General features: G+C 32.4%; 2 protein-coding genes across 4 annotated transcripts; one reads left to right on the top strand and one right to left on the bottom strand.

The window, feature by feature from the left end:
• The first annotated feature begins 5,865 nt into the window (after window positions 1–5,865).
• On the top strand, window positions 5,866–24,090 carry LOC114727898 (laccase-4-like). 3 transcript variants are annotated; one of them, XM_028914679.1, is made up of 6 exons: window positions 5,866–6,050; window positions 21,757–21,908; window positions 21,996–22,240; window positions 22,354–22,482; window positions 22,587–23,513; window positions 23,663–24,090. In XM_028914679.1, the coding sequence occupies exons 1-6, from the start codon at window positions 5,961–5,963 to the stop codon at window positions 23,791–23,793; spliced, it is 1,674 nt and encodes a 557-aa protein (XP_028770512.1). In that variant the 5' UTR covers window positions 5,866–5,960; the 3' UTR covers window positions 23,794–24,090. The 3 variants fall into 3 exon arrangements, with proteins under 3 accessions (XP_028770512.1, XP_028770513.1, XP_028770511.1); XM_028914680.1 differs by lacking the exon at window positions 5,866–6,050 and adding an exon at window positions 20,091–20,293 and having other exon boundaries at window positions 22,590–23,513; XM_028914678.1 differs by lacking the exon at window positions 5,866–6,050 and adding an exon at window positions 20,093–20,293.
• Window positions 7,750–10,624, bottom strand: LOC114727897 (protein NRT1/ PTR FAMILY 8.1-like). Its single transcript, XM_028914677.1, has 4 exons — window positions 10,459–10,624; window positions 10,154–10,371; window positions 9,252–9,802; window positions 7,750–8,854 (listed from the first exon to the last, which is right to left on the bottom strand). Exons 1-4 carry the CDS (start codon window positions 10,562–10,564, stop codon window positions 8,026–8,028), a joined length of 1,704 nt encoding a protein of 567 aa, XP_028770510.1. The 5' UTR covers window positions 10,565–10,624; the 3' UTR covers window positions 7,750–8,025.
• Window positions 24,091–25,051: the final 961 nt, after the last annotated feature.

Below are 25,051 nucleotides of genomic sequence, written 5' to 3'. Positions count from 1 at the left end.
ATTGATTTTCACTTTTTTAGAAAGCATTTTTTCAGATCCTATATACCACTTCCGATCCTTAATACAAAACCTTATTTGAATTTTATTTTAGTCCCAAATATAAGATTTCAATCCACATTGTCTCTAAAATTTATACATTTTTTTTCAAGAAAGTCCTTTTAACAATAATAGTTCTAACCAATACACTTGATTAGCAAAGATATTTTAGAAAAAATAACATCTATTTATTACAAATAATTATCTTAACTTCTTTCCTCGATATCTCCAAATTAGTCAACTAGCTCTTATAATTAGGACCAGAGGTAGTATATTACATTATAGTATAATTTGTAGAGCTGAGAATTGTATTGGTAATCCACTCGTTTTTCCTTAACTAAAAGAAATTAAAAACATGCACTTTATGAAGGAAGTTACATTTTTTCAACCCAAGAAAGTTACATTAGGACCTTAGTTGGCTTTTTCATCCTTTTTATCATCCACGACTTCCTCATTTATGATGGGAATTGATTAAAGGTGTAAAGTCATGCCCAAAAAAACCTCAGTTAAGGTCAATATACAATTTTCAACGCTTCTTTGATTATCATTTTTCAATGCTTTTCAAACTTATTTTAAAAAATTAATAATTTTTTTAGCAAATGATAAACATAGAAAAAGTTTATTAATATGCACATCATATAGTTATAGAGAGTTTGAAATAGGCTATATTATTTAATCATTTATAAACAATACAAATTTTCATATATTTTTTAATACCAATAACACAACTTTGGATTTGCGTTGCCATCTGCGTCTGCAGGGGTGTTTAGATAAAAAATTAAACTATAATTTTAAAAGTAATTTTACGAAATAAATATGTGAAAAAATGTATCTCAATTTTTAAAAAAATACTTTTAGAAAACATTTTCGGCAATAGTCAAACACTCCCTATGGCAAATCTTAAAAGGAAAGGTAGTAAATGGGAAAATGGCAATCTACAGCGTTAAAAAAGAAAAAAAAAGAAACAAAAAAAGGATGATAGTAATGTGTTTGGGTGTACCAAAAACAATTGATGGCCCACTTCTCCATTGAAGACATTAAATGTCACATATTGCCTTAAATCTATGCTTCCCATAAGTAAAGTATAATATTCAACCGTGCATCCCACCTCATATCTTCGTTGGACCATATAGTTTACCCTTCTCATCATTTTAAATTTTAATTACCATTTATTGGCTTTCATCTCACTATTATTCATGTAAATATGGCATCCAGCATACTAGACACCTCATGATCTCAATAAATAGTCCTCACTCCCATTCATTAATCTCCCTTACCACAATTTTCATAAATTGTGTAATATCGTCATGAGAATTGAAAAAGAGAACAACGTCGACCAACAGAATAAGAAATAATTAATCAATTATCAAACATAATAATAAAACATGAGGGCATACCCTCCCTTCTCCCATTTATGTTTGAGTGGAGCAAAAGGGGAAAGAAAATTTAAAAAAAAAAAAAGTAAAAAAATTACTATTTTTGAAAGTTTTTCTTCCTAATATTCTTTTCCGGCTCATGTTCACTAAGTATTATATTGCTCAATTATTATTTGGTTGGAAAAATTACAATGAAGTCTCAAACAAGAAAAATAATTAAAAAAATAAGTCTCAGAAGTTGTCAATCTGGCACTAAGATATATCATTATAGGCTGTTAAGATTGTTATTGAAACTTTTTGATAATTATTCTTTTTTTATGAGACGTGATTATAATTCCTCCTGTTTGGTTCTAGTTGGGGTTCAAGATGCTCGTAGGTCTTCCCGAAACTAACATTTGACTTGATGGTCGCTTAGCCATCAGCTAATTGGATTCCATCATTGAGCGACGGAAACAAAGGTGAAGTGGATGGGAGGGTTATTTCTTATTGGGTCGGGCACTGACTAGCCGGAGCGGTTGACTCCGGACACGAGTGGTCTTAGAACCAAAACACTTGGGCTTGACGGTTGCTTTAGTTGGGCTTCCTAAGCAACTGGACCAAAACGCTTGACAATATAGGCAATTTCAAAGCATTGTCCCACTCGCCCTTTCCTACTTGCCTACCGACACCCTTGCATAAATATTAAATATTTTACATATAGTAGTATATATTATGAAATACTTATATATATATATATATATATATCTATTTAGTATTTAAAGTCTATACTATGAGATACTAATTTCCTACCTTTTTTTAACGTAACATTTATCTTAATATTGTTTTTATTATTAACAATTTTATTTTAACTTAATTTAAAACCTATTTGTTTTAATTTGATTTGGAATTTTTTTAACCATGTAAATTTTCTTTGGGCCAACTCCTTAAACATGTAAGTAATGAATTTCTTTCCTCGTTATTTGATTTCCAAACCAATCAACTCAAATTAAAAAAAAAATTCGATCATTAATTTTTATCAAATTGATTACTTTTTGTTAACCCACATTCACTATTGTCTTTTTTTTTTTTTCCTAATTATATTAGGTGAGAAATTGATAAAAAAAATCCATAATAAGAAAATTAATTCAATCCAATCTGATGCATCATAAGAGATTTACATTTACCATTAATTCCTTCCGATCCGTTGAAAAACAATTCCTTAACAAGGTATTTCAAACTCTAAAGTCAAATTGAAAAAGAAAATATTAAAGAATATGTCTTACCCAAATTTTTAAGCAGATTTCAAATACCTATACACAAAAACACAATTAATTTTGAAAAAATATAAAAAAAATAACTCTTGAATTAAAATGACAAATCAAAAATTACTACAAAAATATATTATTATTTATTTTTTAAATATATTTATTTTCTTTAAAAGTGTAGTAGCTAATATTGATTTGGGATTTTAAAATTCAATAGTTATTTTTTAAGAATTTTCTCATTAATTTTTCAATAAAAAACTTCTGACAATTTTTCCTTACAAATTTTGTTTTTTTTTAATTTTAATTGAAAATCCGGGTGTGAACAAGATATTCGTCGCTTGGTATGAGATGATTAAAAAGTACCACCTTCCGTACCATCAAGCAGCAAACTGCCCGATGCGGACACTTCTCTGCCCAATTTGACTGTAAACCTTATTCTCATTATATTCCCTTTCACAAATGAGTTAATTATTCTGTTATATATTGTTATAATTCTTACGATTATTCTTTGGTTTTTTTTTTTGGTGTTGCTATCTTTACAAAATTAGAGAAATCTAGATAGAACCGAACAGACAGGAATCTGACATGGTTGTTGGTTACCCAACGTCGTTTTAGTCTTGGCTTTCAAACTAATCATCATCTGCATTCCCACTATATTTTGATTAATGACCTGAAAGCCATCTCTCAACCATCTTTTCATAATAATATTCCTTTAACCAATATTCACTCATTTTTTTCGTTTTCCAACAAATAGTCTCATCTTTGATATTGTTTGATGCAAACAAGGATGACAGTAAATATTCGAAAACTACATTTTAACTTGTTTCTTTCATGATTTATGGTACAGGATACTCTTTTAATTCTAAATATAAGTCTCATTTTATAGTGTAATTTACACTAGAAAATGAGTTTTATATATAAGACCGGAGGAGTATATAATTATAGACTCTCGATTGACACTAATCAGTTTACTTATCAACATTTGTTATAAATATTAAAATATGTGGATGTCTATAAATTTTGACCTTTCATATTCTACACTCTATAATCTCTCCATTGAATAGTTTTTAGGAGTTTTTATTCCATAACTTAAAGGTTACATGTACCACACTTATGTGAATTAATATTGTTATTTATTTTATGTAACCTTTGGTTTAGTTTTGGAGCCTATAAATAGAAGGCTATGTAATGCACATTTTGATCATCCAAATGAATAAGAATACACTCCTCTTTCTTTCAATTTCTCTCTTATCTTACTCATCTCTTTCATTCTAAATCTTGCTTATATTTCTCATTTTCATAACAACATTTTAAATTTTACTGCACTTATGAATACGTTGTGTCCATGCTTCTTAGGGCCAATCGAAGTGCATGTAATTAATTTCTCAGCAAATTTGAGAATATATATATTACTTAGTTTATGTATATATGAATCCCCTTGTACTAACATCAGATATGTTTATTTTTTTGGTAACAAGTAATATCAGGTATGTTAATATTTCTTAATCCTCCATATTACGTTAAAAATGTATGTCTAATTTCTTTAGTTTGGCACACGAACCTCAAATTACCCTCTGAACTTGTCATATAATCATCGAAGTTGTGATATTGCATATAGTGAGTGAATTTTGGTATATAATTCTATGGGAGAAATTTTAATACAGATAGTGAATGATTTGGTGCAATGAACCCTAATTAACAAATCAAAACGTATGGTTAGTAAAGATTTTTTGTTCACCAAGATTGGATTGGAAATATTCGAGTTATATTGAATTTGTATGCCAAATAAGTAGCAAAACTACATTAATTTTTTTGGCCAAAACAAAACTACATTAATTTAAAGTATGTAATATATACATTCTTTATTTTTGCCCCTTTTTTACATATTACTCCTCTTGCTTATTTATAGGGTAGAGAGAGAATGTATTTTTAGTCCTATTTATAGGTTACTGAAAGAAATTTTTTGTATCGACATATAATTTTATCCCTCATTTATTGTGTTGACTTTGTTCATATAAGTTATAATATATGTTAAATAGGGATAAAGTTGGAAAGTCATTAAATTTTAAATGAAAGTTAATAAAGTTTAAGGTTTTTCTCAGTCTATATAAAATATGTTAGAAGTGCCTTATAAATACAACCAGAAGAGTAATTTCTTGTTGGCCGTTGAGAATAATGGACGAGAAAGTTAATCAAACCAGAAATTATTATATATGTGTGTGTGTTCTAATAATTTAAAGAGAGAAAGAAAAGTCACTTAAATTTATTAACTTCACCTAATTGATTGTACTTGTAGGATTGCATATGTTCCATCAATATATCTTAGTTGGCAACATTAATTCCCCCCAGAAACATTAACAAGTTTAACGCCATCTAATTGGTTAACATAACTTTCTGTAGGTTAATGCTAAATTAGTTATAGTAGATGCAGAAAGGAGCTTCTAAACTTCACATGACACAACCAATCGCCTTATCACTCGAGATATATTCTTAAGTAGGTAAGATATCTATTAAACATAGGTAATTTAAGTAATATATATATATATATATATATATGTACGTAGCAACGCATGCCCTTCTTGTAGAACTAACAAATTTTGACACACCCACCAGCCTATACAAATATAGTATTACCTCCGTCCTAATTATAAAAGTAAATTGAATTAGTTATTTGTCCTAAATAGACGTTGTCTTTTCTAAGATATCTTTGCTAATCAGGTGTATTGACTAAAACTATAATTATTAGAAGGACTATATTGGAAAAAATTGAGTAAATATGAGAGACAAATGGATTGAGGTCTTATATTTAGAACCAAAATAAAAGTCAAACAGGGTCTATATTAAGGATCGGAGGTAGTATAAACTAAGACTGATTAGTGTGTGTGTGTGTGGAACAACTTACGTTCAATGACAACTTCCGTTGATCAAAATATATATATATAATTAGATGGCTTAATGCATGTACCTATAATAATAAATCAAGTTTATTCAGGATAAATAAAAATGTGTTAGAAATAAGTACAGCTTTACGTGACATGCAAGACAACATGGGATAAATAGAAGCTTTGTCTTTTTCTCTTAGTTTCCAAGGATACTTGCTCGCTCCACTAACCTACCTAACTGAGTAAAAACGACGTGGTAGCAATGTCTGGTTGGGTCTGCCTATAAAACTGTGCGCTGGCTGGTCGTCCATGAATGCAACTGAAGCAAACCACATCTTCTTGTACAAGATAAGACATAGAGAGTGAGAGATCAGGTGAAGCAGAAGAAGGAGACTGATCTATCTCTGTGAAAGTCGAAGCAAATGGATTCTTCTTGGGGTCGATTTCTACTTCTCATTCTCTGCATTCTTCCTGTTATGGTTGAGTGCAGAGTGAGGCACTACAAATTCAATGTGAGTATCAATCAACTAAAAAGGTGTTTGGATGAAACCAAACCGTGGTTTAAAGAATAGCTTTTGGAGAATAGATTTTGTGAAAAAAGTGATTCTGAGTAGGGCTGTTCACGGGACGGATCAGGACCGGGACAGGCCCGTCCCGGTTCCGTCCCGATGAACAGTAACGGGACAGATTTTCTGTCCCGTGTCTCGGTCCGTCCCGGGATTGTCCCGGTCCCGGTCGGGACGGGACGGATCCGGGACGGGACCGGGACGTCCCGAATGTACTTTTTTTTTTTAATTTTTTTTAATTTTTTTAATTTTTTTTATTTTTTAAAAAAAAATCTAATTTTTTTAATTATATTTTTTTGGGCTTAAACCTTATAAAAACATCTTTTTATTTCTTTTTTATTTGTTTGGGCACTCTTAAACAAAAGCTCAAAATATTACATATAATAGTCATTAAAAACTTTAAACAAAAGCTTTTAACACAATAAAAACTTGCTAAAAATTCTAATCATCAATGATCCCAAATCATTAACAAATATAAAAATCTAAATAAATATTTCCATAGTTACATACAATAGTCTCAAATCTTAAAAAAATATGAAAAAAATGATATTATATAAATAGGATAAAAATTAAAAAAATTAAAAAAAAAAAACGGGACCGGGACGGGACGACCCCGTCCCGTCCCGGTCTCCTTTCTTGTCCCGTCCCGGTTTGTCCCGTCCCGAAATATTTCGGGACGGATCCGTCCCGTCCCAATAAGACCAGGACCGGAACGGGCCAACCGGGACGGGCCGGCCTTGAACACCCCTAATTCTGAGAAGTGAGAGTGTTTGGATAGTTATTACCAGAAACACTTTTTACATGCAGAAATTACCAAAAAGGGTATAAGTTAATATGATAATTATATAAGGGATAAATTTTATGATATATTTTGATTTGAAGAAATAAAATTGTTAATGAAATAATTTTTACTAACATAATTAATAATATTTAAAATAATATAATTAATACATAATTAATATATGTATATATATTTATAAAACATAATATTAAATATGTTTATAGAAAAATGAATTTTTTTCTAACAGAAAAATATTAATTTTCTTTAAAGTTTTAAACATGAAATCCCATAACATTTTTTCACAACTAGTTTTTGTAATAACATATTACCTCCGATGTTTAATATAATTAATTAATTAATTAATTAATTAATTGTCACCACATGTATATATATTCATAAAATACAAGAGTAAAAATATTTTTGGAGAAGATGAATTATTTTGTTGTGCAATTATTTGAGCAAAGGAGGAAAGGAAGAGCAATTATTTGAGTGGGGCTATTTGGTCATCTGTGATGGGCCCACCGTAAGCTTTCAATAATTGGAGCCAAGAAGCAACTTTGATCTGCTTCTGATAAAACCATGGTTTGGGGGTTCAAAACCATGGGGGTGTTTGGATAGAAACCAAACCATGGTTTCAGAAGTGCTTTTACGGATTACGAAGTAAATATGTGGAGGAGGTTATCTCGTTTTGCGGAAAAGTGCTTCTGAAACCTAGGTTTTGATTTTGCCAAACACCCCCATGGTTTGGCTAACATTTTTCCCAAACTATGGTTTGGGTCCCAAAACCATGGTTTGGGGGGCTTGCCAAACAGGCCCTTAATTGCACACTTTAATCATACACTTTTTGTGCCTAGTGGCAGAATTATCGGTAGTATTACTCAACGTCACAGGAAAAAAGTTCACTCTTCACGCAAAGGTTGGTTTAAACTAAGATGGAAGCAATCTTAAATAATAATAATTAAAACAACACAAGTAAAATATATACATATCCAAATGTATGACCATAATGCAACTAACAATAATTCTTGACCCAAAGTCACTGATGTCTAAGAAGCCATTGAAGTTAAGTTTCCTAGTAATGCAAGGAATGAATAATTAGCAGAAGGACTTAGGTTGAAGCCCTTTAGAGTTGCCAATGCCTCAGCAAGCAGATCCAGTGGTCTTCTTGTATGTATACCTCTTTGCGACCCAGATAAACACAAGGAAATCAAGCAGGCTAAGAATAGCCAAGAGCCAATAGAAATAATCAAGATGACCCCTGTTAAGATTATCTGGAATCCAACCAAGTTTGCCATGCCTTGTGGTCACTTTAGTCACTATAGTAACAAGCAAAGTGCTCAAATAATTGCCTAGAGCATTAGTCGTGAGTGACAGAGCTGAGCACAAGCTTCTCATGGCATCAGGCGCTTCACTGTAGAAAAACTCCAGCCGACCAATGTTAACAAACACCTCAGCACATCCAACCAGAAAATACTGTGGAACTTGCCAGAAAATGGACATGGGGATGACCTTGAAGTCGTAGTAGTTGTTTCTACGAACCATGTTGAGACGAACAACCTCTAAAATGCCAGCAACAATCATGGAGAAAGTGGAAATGACAAGCCCTATGCCCATTCTTTGAAGCTGTGTGAATCCTCTCTCATGGCCAGTGAACTTCCTTGCATAAGGGACAATGATGAGGTCGTAAACTGGAGCCCAGAATATGACACTGAGAGTGTCAAAAAGGGATAGGGACGCTGATGGGATTTTGAAGTTAGGACCAATATGTTGATCCACTGTGTTGCCTCGTAAAATAAACATGGTATGCATCTGGCTGTATACAGTTGCAGAGATGATCAGTAATGCCCATACTGGCAACAAGCGAATTATAGCCTTCAGCTCTTGTACTTGTGTAACTGTACAGACCCTCCATGGACTTGGTGATCCCATCTTATCAGATTCAGTCTGTACTGCTGCCTTATCCAAAAATCTAGAATCAACATTTTGTATTAGATATACATCATTAATATTAATAATATCACGAACAAACAGGCAAGTAGGTGCTTAAAATTGTTAGGCTCATTGATCTTTAGTCTTTGAATGTTAATAAGTACAGCAGGTAACCCATAGATCTTGACAGAACATGCAACTAGTTGGCTGTTTTTGGCCCTTTGGAGCCTGAATTGTGGATTCACTAATTTTTTGGTACTACATCTAAATGGCCTTGGTCAAAATCAAATTGTTAGTTATATCTGCATGTTCTTATAATTGTCTAATCCAATTAATTCTTAATAAATAGCAACTTATTTGCCATTTATCATAAAGAAATAAGCACACAGTAATATGCCTTATAAAGATAAAACAGAAACCTGGATAAGGTAACTCACTTAATGTTGTCTGTATAGTCAAGCTTACGGCTTCCTTTGATGTTAGACACTGGATCTTCAGTTTCATACAGAAGGGCCTTATCAGCTGGCACTTGCACTCTACATTTTCTGCAAGCTGCAACGATAACTTGACAAATCCTTGTAAGGGGACTACCCCCCGGTAACTGAAGTCTGTACAGCCGACTGCCACAAAAGAAAGATATAATTGCAATGACCATTGCAACTGCTGGGACTCCAAAACCCCATCCCCAGCCAACGTTCATTTGAATCCAAACCAGCAAAGAGGAAGCAAAAAGTGCACCAATGTTGATTGAAAAGTAAAACCAGTTGAAGAAAGAACTCTTCCTTTTATTCTCTTGCTCATCATTTTCATCAAACTGATCTGCACCAAAAGATGACACACATGGCTTGATACCACCAGTCCCAAGAGCAATCAAGTAGAGTGCTATAAAGCAAGCTGCCGTTTGCTGCGTCGATGGATGGAAACCGCTGGCATCACATGATGGCTTTAGCCCAGGAGCAGCTGCTGACAAGGTTAAGAGTGTCATTCCCTGCAGGACAAATGTAATATGATTTTAAATGACATGCAGGTTAAGTGAGATAGAATAACTTGTAGTGACACACGCTGTTTGAAATGAAAATTGACCCATATTTTCTTTGGTAGAGTTTGAAGCACCATTATAGATTAAGCTTCCCAAGTAATTAATACAATGGGTAAAGACAGACAACCATCATGGTCACAGAACCACCTTTCCCAGGTAGTTAAAATGTTGATCTGTGATGACTAGGATCCAAGTAGAAAATAAAATGCAAAATTATACAATAGAGTTCTCATGAAATGCTTGAATTAAACAGGGGGAATGAAACAAAGAAGAGAAAATAGTGTCTTAATCTGAACTTACAATGACGTAGATAGTTGAGAAAGAAGCAATTGTCCAGTATCTTCCCAGGTATGCATCAGCTACAAAGGCTCCAAGCAACGGTGTGATGTAGCATGTCCCTGACCAGGTCGTGACATTATTTGCAGCAGTTGCATTACCTTGGCCAAACCGTTGTTGAAGATAGTTCACCAGGTTCGTACTCATACCATAGTAGGCCAGTCTTTCACAACATTCATTGCCTGCCACAAAATTTTTCAAGTTTACGTGAAAGGATTCTTTTATTTTTGGGGGGGGGGGGGTTGGGATGAACAATATAAATGCAATACCAAGAATGAAGCGGCATGCTTTCCAATTTCCGGTCTTCTTCTTGTTGGCTGGATTCTTGCGGATATCGACTGTCCCATCTTTTACATATATATCCTCGTCTGCCATGGATCAGTTCGTGGTTCTTTCAAGAAACTCGCCACCTACTGAGATCAGTTTTTATGTCCATCAAAACGACGTCCTAGTAAAACATACAAGAAACTTTATCAAGTTCAGATTACGGATTTTCAAGGTCAGGGATGATTAATTTGAAAGATTATCGGTATAAAGGAACTAGTTGAAAGATTCAGATGTGCAAGCCCAGTTATGGATTTCACGATGGCTAGAATATTTCTCAACGAAACTGCATATGAAGTTATGATTCGCAACTAACGGAATATCGAAAAAAGCCTCTAAAAGCGCAGTTTGTTTTTCTATCGCCATGCGAGAAGGTAGAAAAACGTGGAGATTAGTCAAATATAAAATTTTGATTACTCGGACCCACGAAACAAAGCTCTGGGATTCTCGCAGAACGAAGCAGAATCATAAACAATCAGTGACCAGCGAACACACATGCAAGCAAACCAGAGAGAGTGAGAGAAACCATGGAAAGCGAGAAGCATACGAGTGAGAAGAGAAGCAGAGGATATACCAGGTTCTCAATTCGCAGTATGTGAGTGCTATTGACGGTATTCGGATCAAAGAAAGCAAAAAAAAAAAAAACCGACAGAGAGAAGAAAAAGAAGAAGGGTTGTGTTGAGGGTAATGTTATGTGTAATGTCTAATCATGCGAGCGAATCATGGAGATCTTTGTGGTTAGTGCCGTCAACCAGTGTCCGCAGGAGCAACAGAGAGAAACGCAAAGGAAAACAACTAATTAATATCGGCCAATGGAAAGACAGTAAATTAATTGCACAAGATATAAAAACTATATAAAGGAGGAAATAATAATAATAATAATAGTAATAATAATAATAATAAAAAGAGCTCAAAGATAAGTGCCAATTGATATTTTGGGTGAGAATGAGAAGGGAACCACGCAATTACAAGAAAAGATTATGATTTTAAATGACATTAATAATATTTATAAAATTTAATAGAGGTTTAATAAAATCAGAAATCAAATCCTTGAAGTGTTGTGATTATTTTGCTTTAAATCATGTTGTGGAATATCATTAATATTTATTAAATTTAGATGTATGACAGAGCATTGACCGAGGAGGCTTGATTTTGTTGAGAAGTCAACCGTATGGAACGCGATGGAGGTAAAAGGAAAAGACGGTCCTGGGAAACCTGTGGAGAGGAGCCATAGTTGCAATCTGCGCATGTCTTTTAAGGAAGATAAAAATGGAAATAACCCACACGAGTTGGGTCTAGCGGAAGACGTTAGTCTCTCACAACGTGATAAACTAAGGTTTGAATTCCCGTTAGGAGATGTGCCCACATTTAGTGCCCGACAGTATCTCAAATAGGATTGTCTGTAACAGAAGGATACTTATGCTTTAGAAAAAAAATAACAATAATGGAAATAGTAGCCTAAAAGTTTTTTTTTAAAAATATTGCTTATATTTAAGACTAATCTTATGAGAGTGAATGTTATTTATATATAAGAAGGAAGGGATATAAACTGATTTATAGTTTAGCAAGAAAAAGATTAATTTGTGCCATGTTTGACATAGAAAAGTGTTTTCTAATTAAACAAGAAAATAGAAATATATCTATCTCAATTTTTTCTTGGTATACACTGATTTTCATTTTTTTCAGAAAGCATTTTTTCGGATCCTATATACGTTACATTATAGTATAATTTGTCGAGTTGAGAATTGAATTGGTAATCCACTCTTTTTTCCTTAACTAAAAGAAATTAAAAATATGCACTTTATGAAGAAAGTAACATTTTTTTGTAACCCAAGAAAATTGCATTACGACCTTAGTTGGCTTGTTCATCCTTTTTATCATCCACGACTTCCTCATATTTGATGGGAATTGATTAAAAGTGTAAAATCATGCCCCAAAAAAAAAAAACCTCAGTTAAGGTCAATATACAATTTTCAACGCTTCTTTGATTATCATTTTTCAATGCTTTTCAAACTTATTAAAAAATTAATAATTTTTTTAATAATTGATAAACATAGAAAAAGTTTATTAATATGCACATCATATTGTTATAGAGAGTTTGAAATAGGCCACATTATTTAACCATTTATAAATAATACAAATTTCTACATATTTTTTAATACCAATAACACAACTGTGGACTTGTATTGCCATCTATAAGAATGTTTGGATGAAAACTAAATCATAATTTTATAAAATAATTATATATAAAAATTTATCTTAATTTACAAAAAAAATATTTTTAGAAAATATTTTTGACAATAACCAAACACCCCTGCAACAAGTCTTAAAAGGAAAAGTGGCAAATGGGAGAATCGCAATCTCCAGCAACAAAAAAAAAAAAGAAAGATGATAGCAATGTGTCTGGGTGTACCAAAAATAATTGATGGCCCACTTCTCCATTCAAGACATTAAATGTCATATTGCCTTAAATCTATGCTTCCCATAAATAAAGTATAATATTCAACCACGCATCCCACCTCATATCTTCTTTGGACCATATAGTTTACCCTTTTCATCATTTTAAATTTTAATTACCATTTATTGACTTTCATTTCATCTCACCATTATTCATGTAAATATGGCATCCAGCATACCAGACACCCCATGATCTCAATAAATAGTCCTCACTCCCATTCAGTAATCCCCCTTACCATAACTTTCATAAATTATATAATATGGGCATGAGAATTGAAAAAGAAAACAACATGAACCAACATAATAAGAAATAATTAATCAATTATCAAACATAATAATAAAACAACAGGGCATACCCTCCTCACTTCTCCCATTTATGTTTGAATGGAGGAAAAAGTGAAAGACAATTTTTAAAAAAAATAGTAAAAAAATACTATTTTTAAAAGTTTTTCTTCCTAATATTCTTTCCTTCTTAATTTTTTTCCCGTCTCATGTTCACCGAGTATTATATTGGCCAATTATCATTTGGTTCTACTTGCGGTTCAGGATGTTCATAGGTCTTTCCCCTTGAAACTTTTTTTATTCAAGCATAAGTATCTTCCTATTGGAGACAATCCTATTTGAGATACTGTCAGGTACTAAATGTGGGTACCTCTCTCAGCAGGGATTTGAATCTTGGTTCGTCACGTTGTAAGGGACTAGTTCTTCTCACTAGACTCAACTCCTGTTGGTTCTTTTCCCTTGAAACTAACATTTTGACTTGATGGTCGCTTAGCCATCAGCTATTGGATTCTATCATTGAGCGTTAGAAATGCAGATGATGTAATTGTGAGAGTTATTTCTTATTGGGTCGGGCACATATGAGTCGGAGCTGTTGACTTCGGATACGGGTGGTCTTAGAACCAAAACACTTGGACTTAACGGTTGGTTTTTTTTTTTTGGGCTTCCTACGCAACTGGACCAAAACACTTGACAACATAGGCAATTTCGAAGCATCCTCCCACTCGGCTTTTCCTCCTTCCATACTTAGACCCTTGCATAAATGCTCTTCTGATTCTTAATATAAAACCTACTTATTAAATTAATTTTGATCCTAAATATAAGATGTATTTTTTATATTTATCAATTTTTCTTAAATTATCCCTATGGATACTCTTTCAATTATGATCAAATAGAAGAGGAAGGGAGGATGTTAACGAAAATGATTATAGTGTTTTAGGAAAAACATATCATATTTCTTATAATTAATTAACTTACCTAACTTTCTTAATCTAATCAAATTAGTTAAATATATCTTATGTTAAGAACCGGAGAGTATCAAATATTTAACATATATATTAGGAAACATTCATCTGATTTTTAATATAAAACCTATTTAACTAATTTGATTAGATCAAGAAAGTTAAGTAAGTTAGTTAATTAAAAACATATGACATGTTTTTTCTAAAACATCATAATCATCTTTTTTAATATCATTTCTTCCTCTTTTAAGGGATTATGGTTAAGGGAGTATCCATGAAGGTAATTTAGAAAAGTTGATAAATATGAGTAATAAATCTTATATTTAAGACTAAAATTAACTTAACAATTAGGTCTTATATTAAGGACAAAATGAGTACTTATATCTATTTAATATTTAAAGTCTATTCTATGAGATACTAATTTCCTACTTTTTTTTAACGAAACATTTATAACATTAGATTTTATTATTAATTATTTTATTTAACTTAAGCTAAAACGTTTTTGTTTTAATTTGATTAGGAATCTTTTTAACCATGTAAATTTTCTTTGGGCCAACTCCTTAAACATGTAAGTAATGAATTTCTTTCCTCGTTATTCAATTTTCCAAACCAATCAGTTCAAATTAAAAAAATCCGTTCACTGATTTTTATCAAACTGATTACTTTTTGCTAACCCAACTTCACCATTGTCTTTTTTCCTAATTACATTAAGTGAGAAATTATGAAAAATCCCTAATTAGAAAATTAATTCAATCCAAATGTGGTGTATCATAAGAGATTTGTGTTTACCATTAATTCTTTCCGGTCCGTTGAAAACAATTCCTTAATGAGGTATTTCAACTCTAAAGTCGAGTTGAAAAAGAAAAAATATTTTTTTTTTGCGAGCATGAAAAACAAAATATTAAAGAATAGGTATTACCCAAATTCTTAAGCAGATTTCAAATACCTATACACAAAAACACAATTAATTTTTCAACCAAAAAACTTCTGACCAATTTTTCCTTACAAATTTAATTTTTTTTAATTTTAATTGAAAATCCGGGTGTGAATAAGATACATGTCACTTTGGCATGAGATGATTAAAAAGTACCACCTTCCGTACCATCAAGCAACGAGCTGCCCGATGCGGACACTTCTCTGCCCAATTTGACTGTAAACCTAATTTTCATTATATTCCTTTCACAAATGAGTTAATTATTCTGTTATACTATCTGGATCTTTAATATAAGATCTTATTTAATTTTTATTTTGATTATAAATATAAGATTCTAATTTGCTTCGTCTCTCATATTTATTTATTTTTTTCCAAAATAATCTTTCTAATAATGATAGTTCTAAATAACAAACTTGATTAGTAAGGATATTTTAGGAAAAATAACATCTATTCATTACAAATATTACCTCCGGTTCTAATTATAAGAGCCAGCTGACTAATTTTGAGGAGATTAAGAAAATAAGTTAAGTTAGTTATTTGTCCTAAATATGTGTTATTTTTCCTAAAATATCCTTACTGATCAAGCGTATTGACTAAAACTATCATTATTAGAAGGGTTACTTTGGAAAAAAATATATACATATGAGAGACAAAATAGATTGGGGTCTTATATTTAGGACCAAAATAAAAGTCAAATAGGGTCTTATATTAAGGACCAGAGGTAGTATCTAACTTAGCTAAGTTCTTTAATCTTCACAAATGTGTTAATTATTATGTTATACTATCTCGATCCTTAATATAAGATCTTATTTAATTTTTATTTTGATCCTAAATATAAGACTCCAATATATTTTGTCTCTCATATTTATTCATTTTTTTCCAAGATAATTTTTCTAATAATGATAGTTCTAGATAACAAATTTGATTAGTAAGGATATTTTAGAAAAAGTAACATTTATTCATTACAAATAACTAACTTAACTAAATTCTTTAATCTTTTCAAATTAGTTAACTGAGTCTTATAATTAGGACCGGAAGTACTATATTGTTATAATTCTTGCGATTATTCTTAATTTTTTGTTGTTGTTGCTATCTTTACAAAATTGGAGAAATCTAGATAGAACCGAACAGACAGGAATGTGACATGGTTGTTAGTTACCCAACGTCGGAAAGTCTTGGCTTTCAAACTAATCATCATCTGCATTCCCACTATATTTTTATTAATGACCTGAAAGCCATCTCTCAACCATCTTTTCATAATAATATTCCTTTCTTACTTACTTAACCAATATTCACTCGTTTTTTTCGTTTTCCAACAAATAGTCTCATCTTTGATATTGTTTGATGCAAACAAGGATGACAGTAAATATTCGAAAACTACATTTTAACTTGTTTCTTTCACGATCTATGGTATAAGATATATAATTATAGACTCTCAACCGACATAATTAACTTACTTATCAACATTTTAAATTTTACTGTACTTATGAATATGTTGTGACCATGCTTCTTAGGGCCAATCGAAGTGCATATAATTAATTTGTCAGCAAACTTGAGAATATATATGCTTAGTTCATGTACTATCTCTGATCCTAAATATAAGGGCTATTTGACTAATTTGAGTAGATTAAGAAAATAAGTTAAGTTAGTTATTTATAATAAATAGGTATTGTATTTCTTAAAATATCCTTGATAATCAAGTTTATTAGTTAGAACTACCATTATTAGAAAGAATATCTTGAAGGAAAAAAATAAATATGAGAGACAAAATGAATTAGAATTTTATAGTTATTACCAAAATAAAAGTCAAATGATATCTTTTATTAAGAAGGGAAGGGAGTATATATGAACCCCTTATATTAGTATCATATATGTTTTTTTTTTGTAACAATTAATATCAAATATGTTAATATTTCTTAATCCTCCATATTAGGTTGAAAATGTATGTCTAATTTCTTTAGTTTGGCACATGAACCTCAAATTGCCCTCTGAACTTGTCATATAATCATCGAAGTTGTGATATTGCATATAGTGAGTGAATTTTGGTATATAATTCTATGGGAGAAATTTTAATACAGATAGTGAATGATTTGGTGCAATGAACCCTAATTAACAAATCAAAATGTATAGTTAGTAAAAATTCTTTTGTTCACCAAGATTGGATTGAAAATATTCGAGTTATATTGAATTTGTATGCCAAATAAGTAGCAAAACTACATTAATTTTTTTGGCCAAAACAAAACTACATTAATTTAAAGCATGTAATATATACATTCTTTATTTTTGCCCTTTTTTACATATTACTCCTCTGGTCCTATTTATAGGACAGAGAGAGAATGTATTTTTTAATTCTATTTATAGAGTATTGAAAGAAATCTTTTGCATCGATATACAATTTTACCCCTCATTTATTATTGTGTTGACTTTGTTTATATAAAGTATAATGTATGTTAAATAAGAATAAAGTTAGAAAGTCATTAAATTTTAAATAAAAGTTAATGAAGTTTAAGGTTTTCTTTGGTCTAGGTGAAACATATTAGAAATACCTTATAAATAGAACCAGAGGAGTAATTTCTTGTTGGCCGTTGAGAATAATGGACAAGAAAGTTAATCAAACTAGAAATTATTATATATATGTGTGTGTGTGTTCTAATAATTTAAAGAGAGAAACACTACAAAAAAACAGGAAATTAGTGACGGAATTTTCCGTCCCGAATCCTTTACAAATTCTAGCGACGGAATTTAGTGACGAAAAATTTCCATCACTAAATTAGCCAGGGATTAGTGACAGAATTATATTCTGTCACTAAATTAGCAACAGATCAGTGACGGAATTTTATTGCGTCACTAAATTCTATCAAAAGTCCATCAGTAATTTTGTTTTAAATAATTAGTGATAGAAATTAGTGATGGAATTTTTCCTTCACTAATTTCCATTACTAATCTGTCGCTAACTTCAATCACAAAACATTTTGTACGGAAATTAGTGATGAGATTTTTTCATCACTAATTTTCATCACTAATCTATCGCTAAATCCCATCACAAAACATTTTGTGACGGAAATTAGTCACGGAATTTTTCAGTCACTAATCCGTTACAAAAAATATAATATAAATATATAATAATTATTTTTTAAAATTATTATTCAAATAAAAATATAAAATATCATATTTTAAAATAATATATTATATAAAACTTAAAACATAAAAATATCATAAAAGAAAATAAAAATATACAGTATACAACTTGTTATTTCGTTAAATATATGGCTAAAAATATAAATTATTAATTTTTTTGCTAATATATAAAAGTTAAATTCAAATAGATAATAATATATTAAATTATATACTATATATTAAATTATGTATATAATATTTATTATATATATTTGTATTTGTTATTAGAAATATTATATATTTATTTTTGTATAAAAATTTTGCAGGTGCTTCTCAGCTCAATTGGTAAAGGTTTCAGTACGGGTGTAGGAGGTCCCAGGATCAAACCAAAACTCATTCACAAAATTGAGCCAGTTTGTTACGTGGCGATGATGTGGACAAGGCGATGATGTTGCAGCTCACAATGATGGACACATGGCCATTACATAGATGAAAAGATGACGTGGCAATATGGGGAGAGAGGGTTGATGAGGTGGTGGCTGGTGATGATGTGGAAGCTCACAATGATAGACACGTGGCGGTGACATGGCAACATAGGAGAGAGAGGATTGATGAGGTGCTGGATGACGTAGCAACACATGAGAGAGAGGGTTGATGAGGTGGTGGCTGGTGATGACATGGAAGCTCATAGTGATAGACATGTGGCGATGATGTGGCAACATGGGAGAGAGAGGGTTGATGAGGTGGCAGCCGGTGATGAGATGGCAATCACAAACATGACATGTGGTGCAATTAATTATTGCCACGTGGTATTTTAAATTTAGAAAATAAAAAAATTAGTGACGGATTTGTGACGGAATTATCCGTCACAAATCCGTCGCTATTTTGTGACAGAATTTTTATGGGATCTCTGTAATTAATTTGCGACGGAAAATTTCTGTCAATTAGCGACGGAATTTTGAATTCTGTCACTAATTATTTAATGATGGTTGAATTAGTGATGTAAAAAAATTTGGATTCTAACTAAATTCTATCACTAATCCGTCACTAATTTTGATTAGTGACGGAAATTCCGTCACTAAATTTTGTCACTAATTTGATGTTTTTTTTGTAGCGAAAGAAAAGTCACTTAAATTTATTAACTTCACCTAATTGATTGTACTTGTAGGATTGCATATGTTCCATGAATATATCTTAGTTGGCAACATTAATTCCCCCAGAAACATTAACAAGTTTAACGCCATCTAATTGGTTAACATAACTTTCTGTAGGTTAATGCTAAATTAGTTATAGTAGATGCAGAAAGGAGCTTCTAAACTTCACATGACACAACCAATCACCTTATCACTCGGGATATATTCTTAAGTAGGCAACATATCTATTAAACATAGGTAATTTAAGTAATAAATATATATATGTACGTAGCAAAGCATACTCTTTCTTGTAGAACTAACAAATTTTGACACACCCACCAGCCTATACAAATATAGTATAAACTAAGACTGATTAATGTGTGTGTGTATGTGGAACAACTTACGTTCAACGACAACTTCTGTTGATCAAAATATATATATAATTAGATGGCTTAATGCATGTACCTATAATAATAAATCAAGTTTATTCAGGATAAATAAAAATGTGTTAGAAATAAGTACAGCTTTACGTGACATGCAAGATAACATGACATAACTAGAAGCTTTGTCTGTTTTCTCTTATTTTCCAAGGATACTTGCTCGCTCCACTAACCTACCTAACTGAGTAAAAACGACGTGGTAGCAATGTCTGGTTGGGTCTGCCTATAAAACTGTGCGTTGGCTGGTCGTCCATGAATGCAACTGAAGCAAACCACATCTTCTTATACAAGATAAGACATAGAGAGTGAGAGATCAGGTGAAGCAGAAGAAGAAGGAGACTGATCTATCTCCGTGAAAGTCGAAACAAATGGATTCTTCTTGGGGTCGATTTCTACTTCTCATTCTCTGCATTCTTCCCGTTATGGTTGAGTGCAGAGTGAGGCACTACAAATTCAATGTGAGTATCAATCAACTTAATTGTACGCTTTAATCATACACTTTTTGTGCCGTTTTAGAGGGCTTCAGAACTTGGAAGCTTGTAGTAACATACTGTGAGGTGATTGAATAATGCTTGAATAATTAAGCTTTATTCCACCATCTTTTTCATGAACACTTTTCTGTATAACATTTGTAACAAGAAGTGAATGATTTGCGTTTGTTTTGAAGTTAAAGAGACCCCCATACATAATATAAGTTTAATTGTAAGAAGCAACTAGCGACATGTTGTTCCATTTTACGTACGTTGTTTTGAAACATATGCTAACTGTAGTACAAACACAGAGGTTAAGGACGTGATTCAGAAGAGCTGTTTTGGTTCGATTTTGCATTAATCTTATTTTAAAAATCTTGCCCCAAAATAAATGCTTCGAAGGAAAAAAAATGCGTGGTAGATTAGCTTGTAGAATAATTTAGAGTGTGGACTCTCGACGAAATGAAAACACTATCGAGTCGAGATATGGATTTCAACTATGGATATTAGTTGGAGATTTCGTTTTTCATTTAGTTTTATCAATTTTGTGTCGAATTTGATCACATTGTGAGATGGTGTTTTGTGTTACGTACCGAACACTTAGTACATTACATAATATAGCCCGGTGGCTATTTATCACATATATCAACATTTTCTTGATTAAAGTGACAGCTATTTTTAGTTTAAAAAGTACGGCGAGAGCTAATAATAAAATTCATGTTGTAATAATCACTGATTAGTTCACCAAATCATCAAGTAATCTAAGTTGATTTCCGTAAAATTTTAAAATTTGTAGATAGTTTGTCAAGAGAAGATAAGAAAGTTGAAGAAAAAGCATATACAACCTCCGGTCTTTAATATAAGATCTTATTTAATTTTTATTTTAGTCCTAAATATAAGACCTCTATTCACTCTTTTTTCATATTTATTCATTTTTCCCCTAAAATAATCCTTCTAATAATAGTAATTCTAGCCAATAAATTTGATTAGTAAGGATATTTTAAAAAAGACAACACCTATTAACTTATTTCTTTAATTTACTCAAACTAGTCAATTAGCTCTTATATTTGAGATTGGAGTTGGTACTTCTTACATAATTTCATGCTGCGTGCGTTCCTGTTTCAATGATCTCTAAATTTTACAATACCTCTATAATGTAAAAATTCATCAAAAACCTTATACCAACAATTTATTTGGTAATTTTTTACTTCTATATTTCAATTCTTTTTTAAAAGAAAGTTTTATGTGAATTCAAACCAGAAACACAGCTCACATTTTAAAAACAGTTAATTACTTGGAATGTAAAGCCCGTTAAATCACCACGTAATTTTGCCCAACGTAAATCACCACCTAATTATGGTTTATTAGTCACTTGTTCCACCCACAAGCACTTTGCTTGCTCTATATTTCTGCATTCAAACTTACATACTGCTCTCTATATGTGGTTGCAGGTAGTTAAGAAGAACTACACAAGGTTATGTTCAAGCAAATCCATAGTTACCATCAACGGGAAATTCCCAGGACCTACAATTTACGCAAGAGAAGATGACAATGTATTGGTCAGAGTTAGCAATCATGTCAATGTTAATGTTACCATCCATTGGTATGTAAGGCACACATTTGTTTGAAGCCCATAAACTTAATTAGAATCCAAGAGAAAGAGAATAACAAGCTTGTTTTGGACTTGTAGGCACGGCGTCCGGCAACTGCGAACCGGTTGGTCTGATGGACCGGCGTACATCACACAGTGTCCTATCCAGCCAGGGCAAAGCTATCTCTACAACTTCACACTCACAGGGCAAAGAGGGACACTCTTTTATCACGCACATGTTAACTGGCTAAGGTCAACGGTGCATGGTGCCGTAGTTATATTGCCAAAACGTGATGTTCCTTATCCTTTTCCAAAACCAGATGATGAACTTGTTGTAGTACTAGGTGAGCCAAAACATGTGTGCATATATAATATATATATTCATATATATATTTCCCTTTATTTTACGTACGTTTTTCCAAGACCAATCTCTGACTCTGTCCCTCCATATTTGCAGGAGAATGGTGGAAATCTGATACTGAAGTTGTCATCAATGAAGCTTTGAAATCAGGATTGGCACCAAATGTCTCAGATGCTCATACCATTAATGGCCTTCCAGGGGCTGTGGCTAATTGTTCCTCACAAGGTACTCTTCCCTATTAATTAATTGTTCCAATATATATGTATATGTACGTACAGTAGGTTTCACCTATACTAAGTAAACATGAATGTTTGTGTTCTTTTGTGTAGAAGTGTACAATCTTCCAGTGGAGAAGGGGAAGACCTACTTGTTAAGACTTGTCAATGCTGCACTTAATGAGGAGCTTTTCTTCAAGATTGCTGGCCATACTCTCACTGTAGTGGAAGTTGATGCCTCTTATGTAAAGCCCTTCAAGATTGACACAATCATTATAGCTCCAGGCCAAACCACTAACGTCCTCTTAAACGCAGACCAAAAATCTGGAAAATACTTAGTTGCAGCTTCTCCTTTCATGGATGCTCCAGTAGCTGTAGACAACGTAACTGCTACTGCAACTGTTCATTACACAGGCATTAATTCTGCTGCTACTACAGTTCTCACAAACCCCCCTCCTAAAAATGCAACACAAGTTGCTAATAAATTCATTGACTCCCTCAAAAGCTTGAATTCCAAAAAATACCCAGCAAAAGTCCCTCTGAAGATTGACCATTCACTGTTCTTCACTGTTGGATTAGGAATTAACCCATGCCCATCCTGTAAACCAGCAAATGGGAGTAGAGTTGTTGCTTCTGTGAACAATGTGACTTTTGTTATGCCAACCACTGCCTTACTTCAAGCCCACTATTTCAACATCCCTGGGGTTTTCACCACAGATTTCCCTGCTAAGCCACCTCATGTGTTTAATTACACAGGTGCTGGTCCTGCAAGTTTGCAGACTACAAGTGGAACAAGGCTTTACAGGCTTCCTTTTAATTCCACAGTGCAACTGGTTCTACAAGACACTGGGATTATTGCACCAGAAAGCCACCCCATTCATCTTCACGGGTTTAATTTCTTTGTTGTGGGAAGAGGAATAGGGAATTATGACCCTAAAAATGATCCTAAGAACTTCAACCTTGTTGACCCTGTTGAGAGGAACACTATTGGATTGCCCTCTGGAGGCTGGACTGCTATTAGATTCAGAGCGGATAATCCAGGTATAAGTTTTGGTTCCTGCTTATTTGACTCTGCTTCAAGCATTGCAAATTTGGTCATGTCATCTTAAAAAAGTTTTGACATTTCAAGTCCAAACTTGAATTTCTTGACATTTTGTTTTTATGTTTTTCTAACTCTATGTTCTTTGCAGGAGTGTGGTTCATGCACTGTCATTTTGAGGTGCACACGACTTGGGGATTAAAGATGGCATTTTTGGTGGATAATGGAAAAGGTCCCAAACAGTCATTGATACCACCTCCTAAAGATCTTCCTAAATGCTGATACACCCACTTCCATAAATTAAATATACATAGAAACATAAGTCTCTCCAACTGACAACAGATGAGTTGGAGGTACAGAGAGAAGAGAAGACAAGATCCTTTTGATTTCTTTTTTTTTTTTTTTTAACAAATGAGAGAACTTGTTCAACCCAAGTTAAATAAATTAATCGAGCCAGCAATTTGTTGTTCTTACACACACATTTTTTCCCCTTATTTTTAGAGATTCAGAATTGGAGTCAACAAGTGTATGCTTTTACTGTATAATGAAATCCAAACGTGATATACCTTATGTTGCTTGTGTTCCCTTTGACATTTTCACTTTAATAATGCTTGCATTAAGAATTTAATATTGTATTAAATTAGGTGAAGGTTCCATAAAGTTACAATAAAATCAACACTAGAAATGCCTTTAGAATACATCCCCTGAAAACAAACTACAGCTTATGCAGCTTATAAACGATAGTTACAGCAACTTTCTCCAAAAAATTGGAGGTTCCACTAATGACTGAGTGCCACGATGGAAACTGAAAAATTACTTTACACAGGAAATATATACACCTTCTCTGTGTGTGTGTGTGTGTGTGTATCTTTGTGTAACTTCAGAGACAGCTTCCTTTAGCCATCTTCGTAACAGAGAAAGCTATTCCACACAAAATACTGGCAAGTTACTAGTTTAAGGAAACACAAAACACAACCCAAGAAAACAATTAAGAATTCAATAATATCAAATGAAAATACAAGAATCACCTAAAACTGACCTAAATAAGTGACATAAAGAGAGAGAAGGTGGCCTCTGATTAAGAAGGGAAGTGAAGAGAGCTTCTCTGATCATAAGGCCCATGTGCTGGCCATCATCAACAGTATGGTCATTTTGGAAGATAGCCCTTCTCATTAGGAGCAGATACTTTGCCAACTGTACCAAGAACTACTTAAAACAGAGAGGCACTTAAGCATTCGTTATGAAAATGTAAAATAGAAAGTAAAAATAGGAATTGCCATAGCAAGATTGAGTTAGAGGAGTTACACAATGTCAGTAATCATGATGATTCAAAATCTCAGTTGCTTCATTTACAAAGTGGTGGACCAATGCGATGAAGCTTATACTTAGCCTACTTGCGGTTAGGCCCCAAATCCGGAAGACCCAACCCAACAGCCCAATTGAGAGAACAAGCATGTACTGTTGGTAGAGATATGAAACTTGACAAATTAAAAGGTGTCACTCTGTTCCTTATTATAAGTCACTTGTATCCTAAATCCGC

The sequence above is a fragment of the Neltuma alba genome, unplaced genomic scaffold, assembly GCF_004799145.2.
Source record: "Neltuma alba isolate B1F8T4 unplaced genomic scaffold, ASM479914v2 tig00012515_pilon, whole genome shotgun sequence".
Taxonomy (NCBI): Eukaryota; Viridiplantae; Streptophyta; class Magnoliopsida; order Fabales; family Fabaceae; genus Neltuma; species Neltuma alba.
Note: the sequence above shows the minus strand (reverse complement) of the source record. Positions and strands in the feature narration are given on the sequence as shown.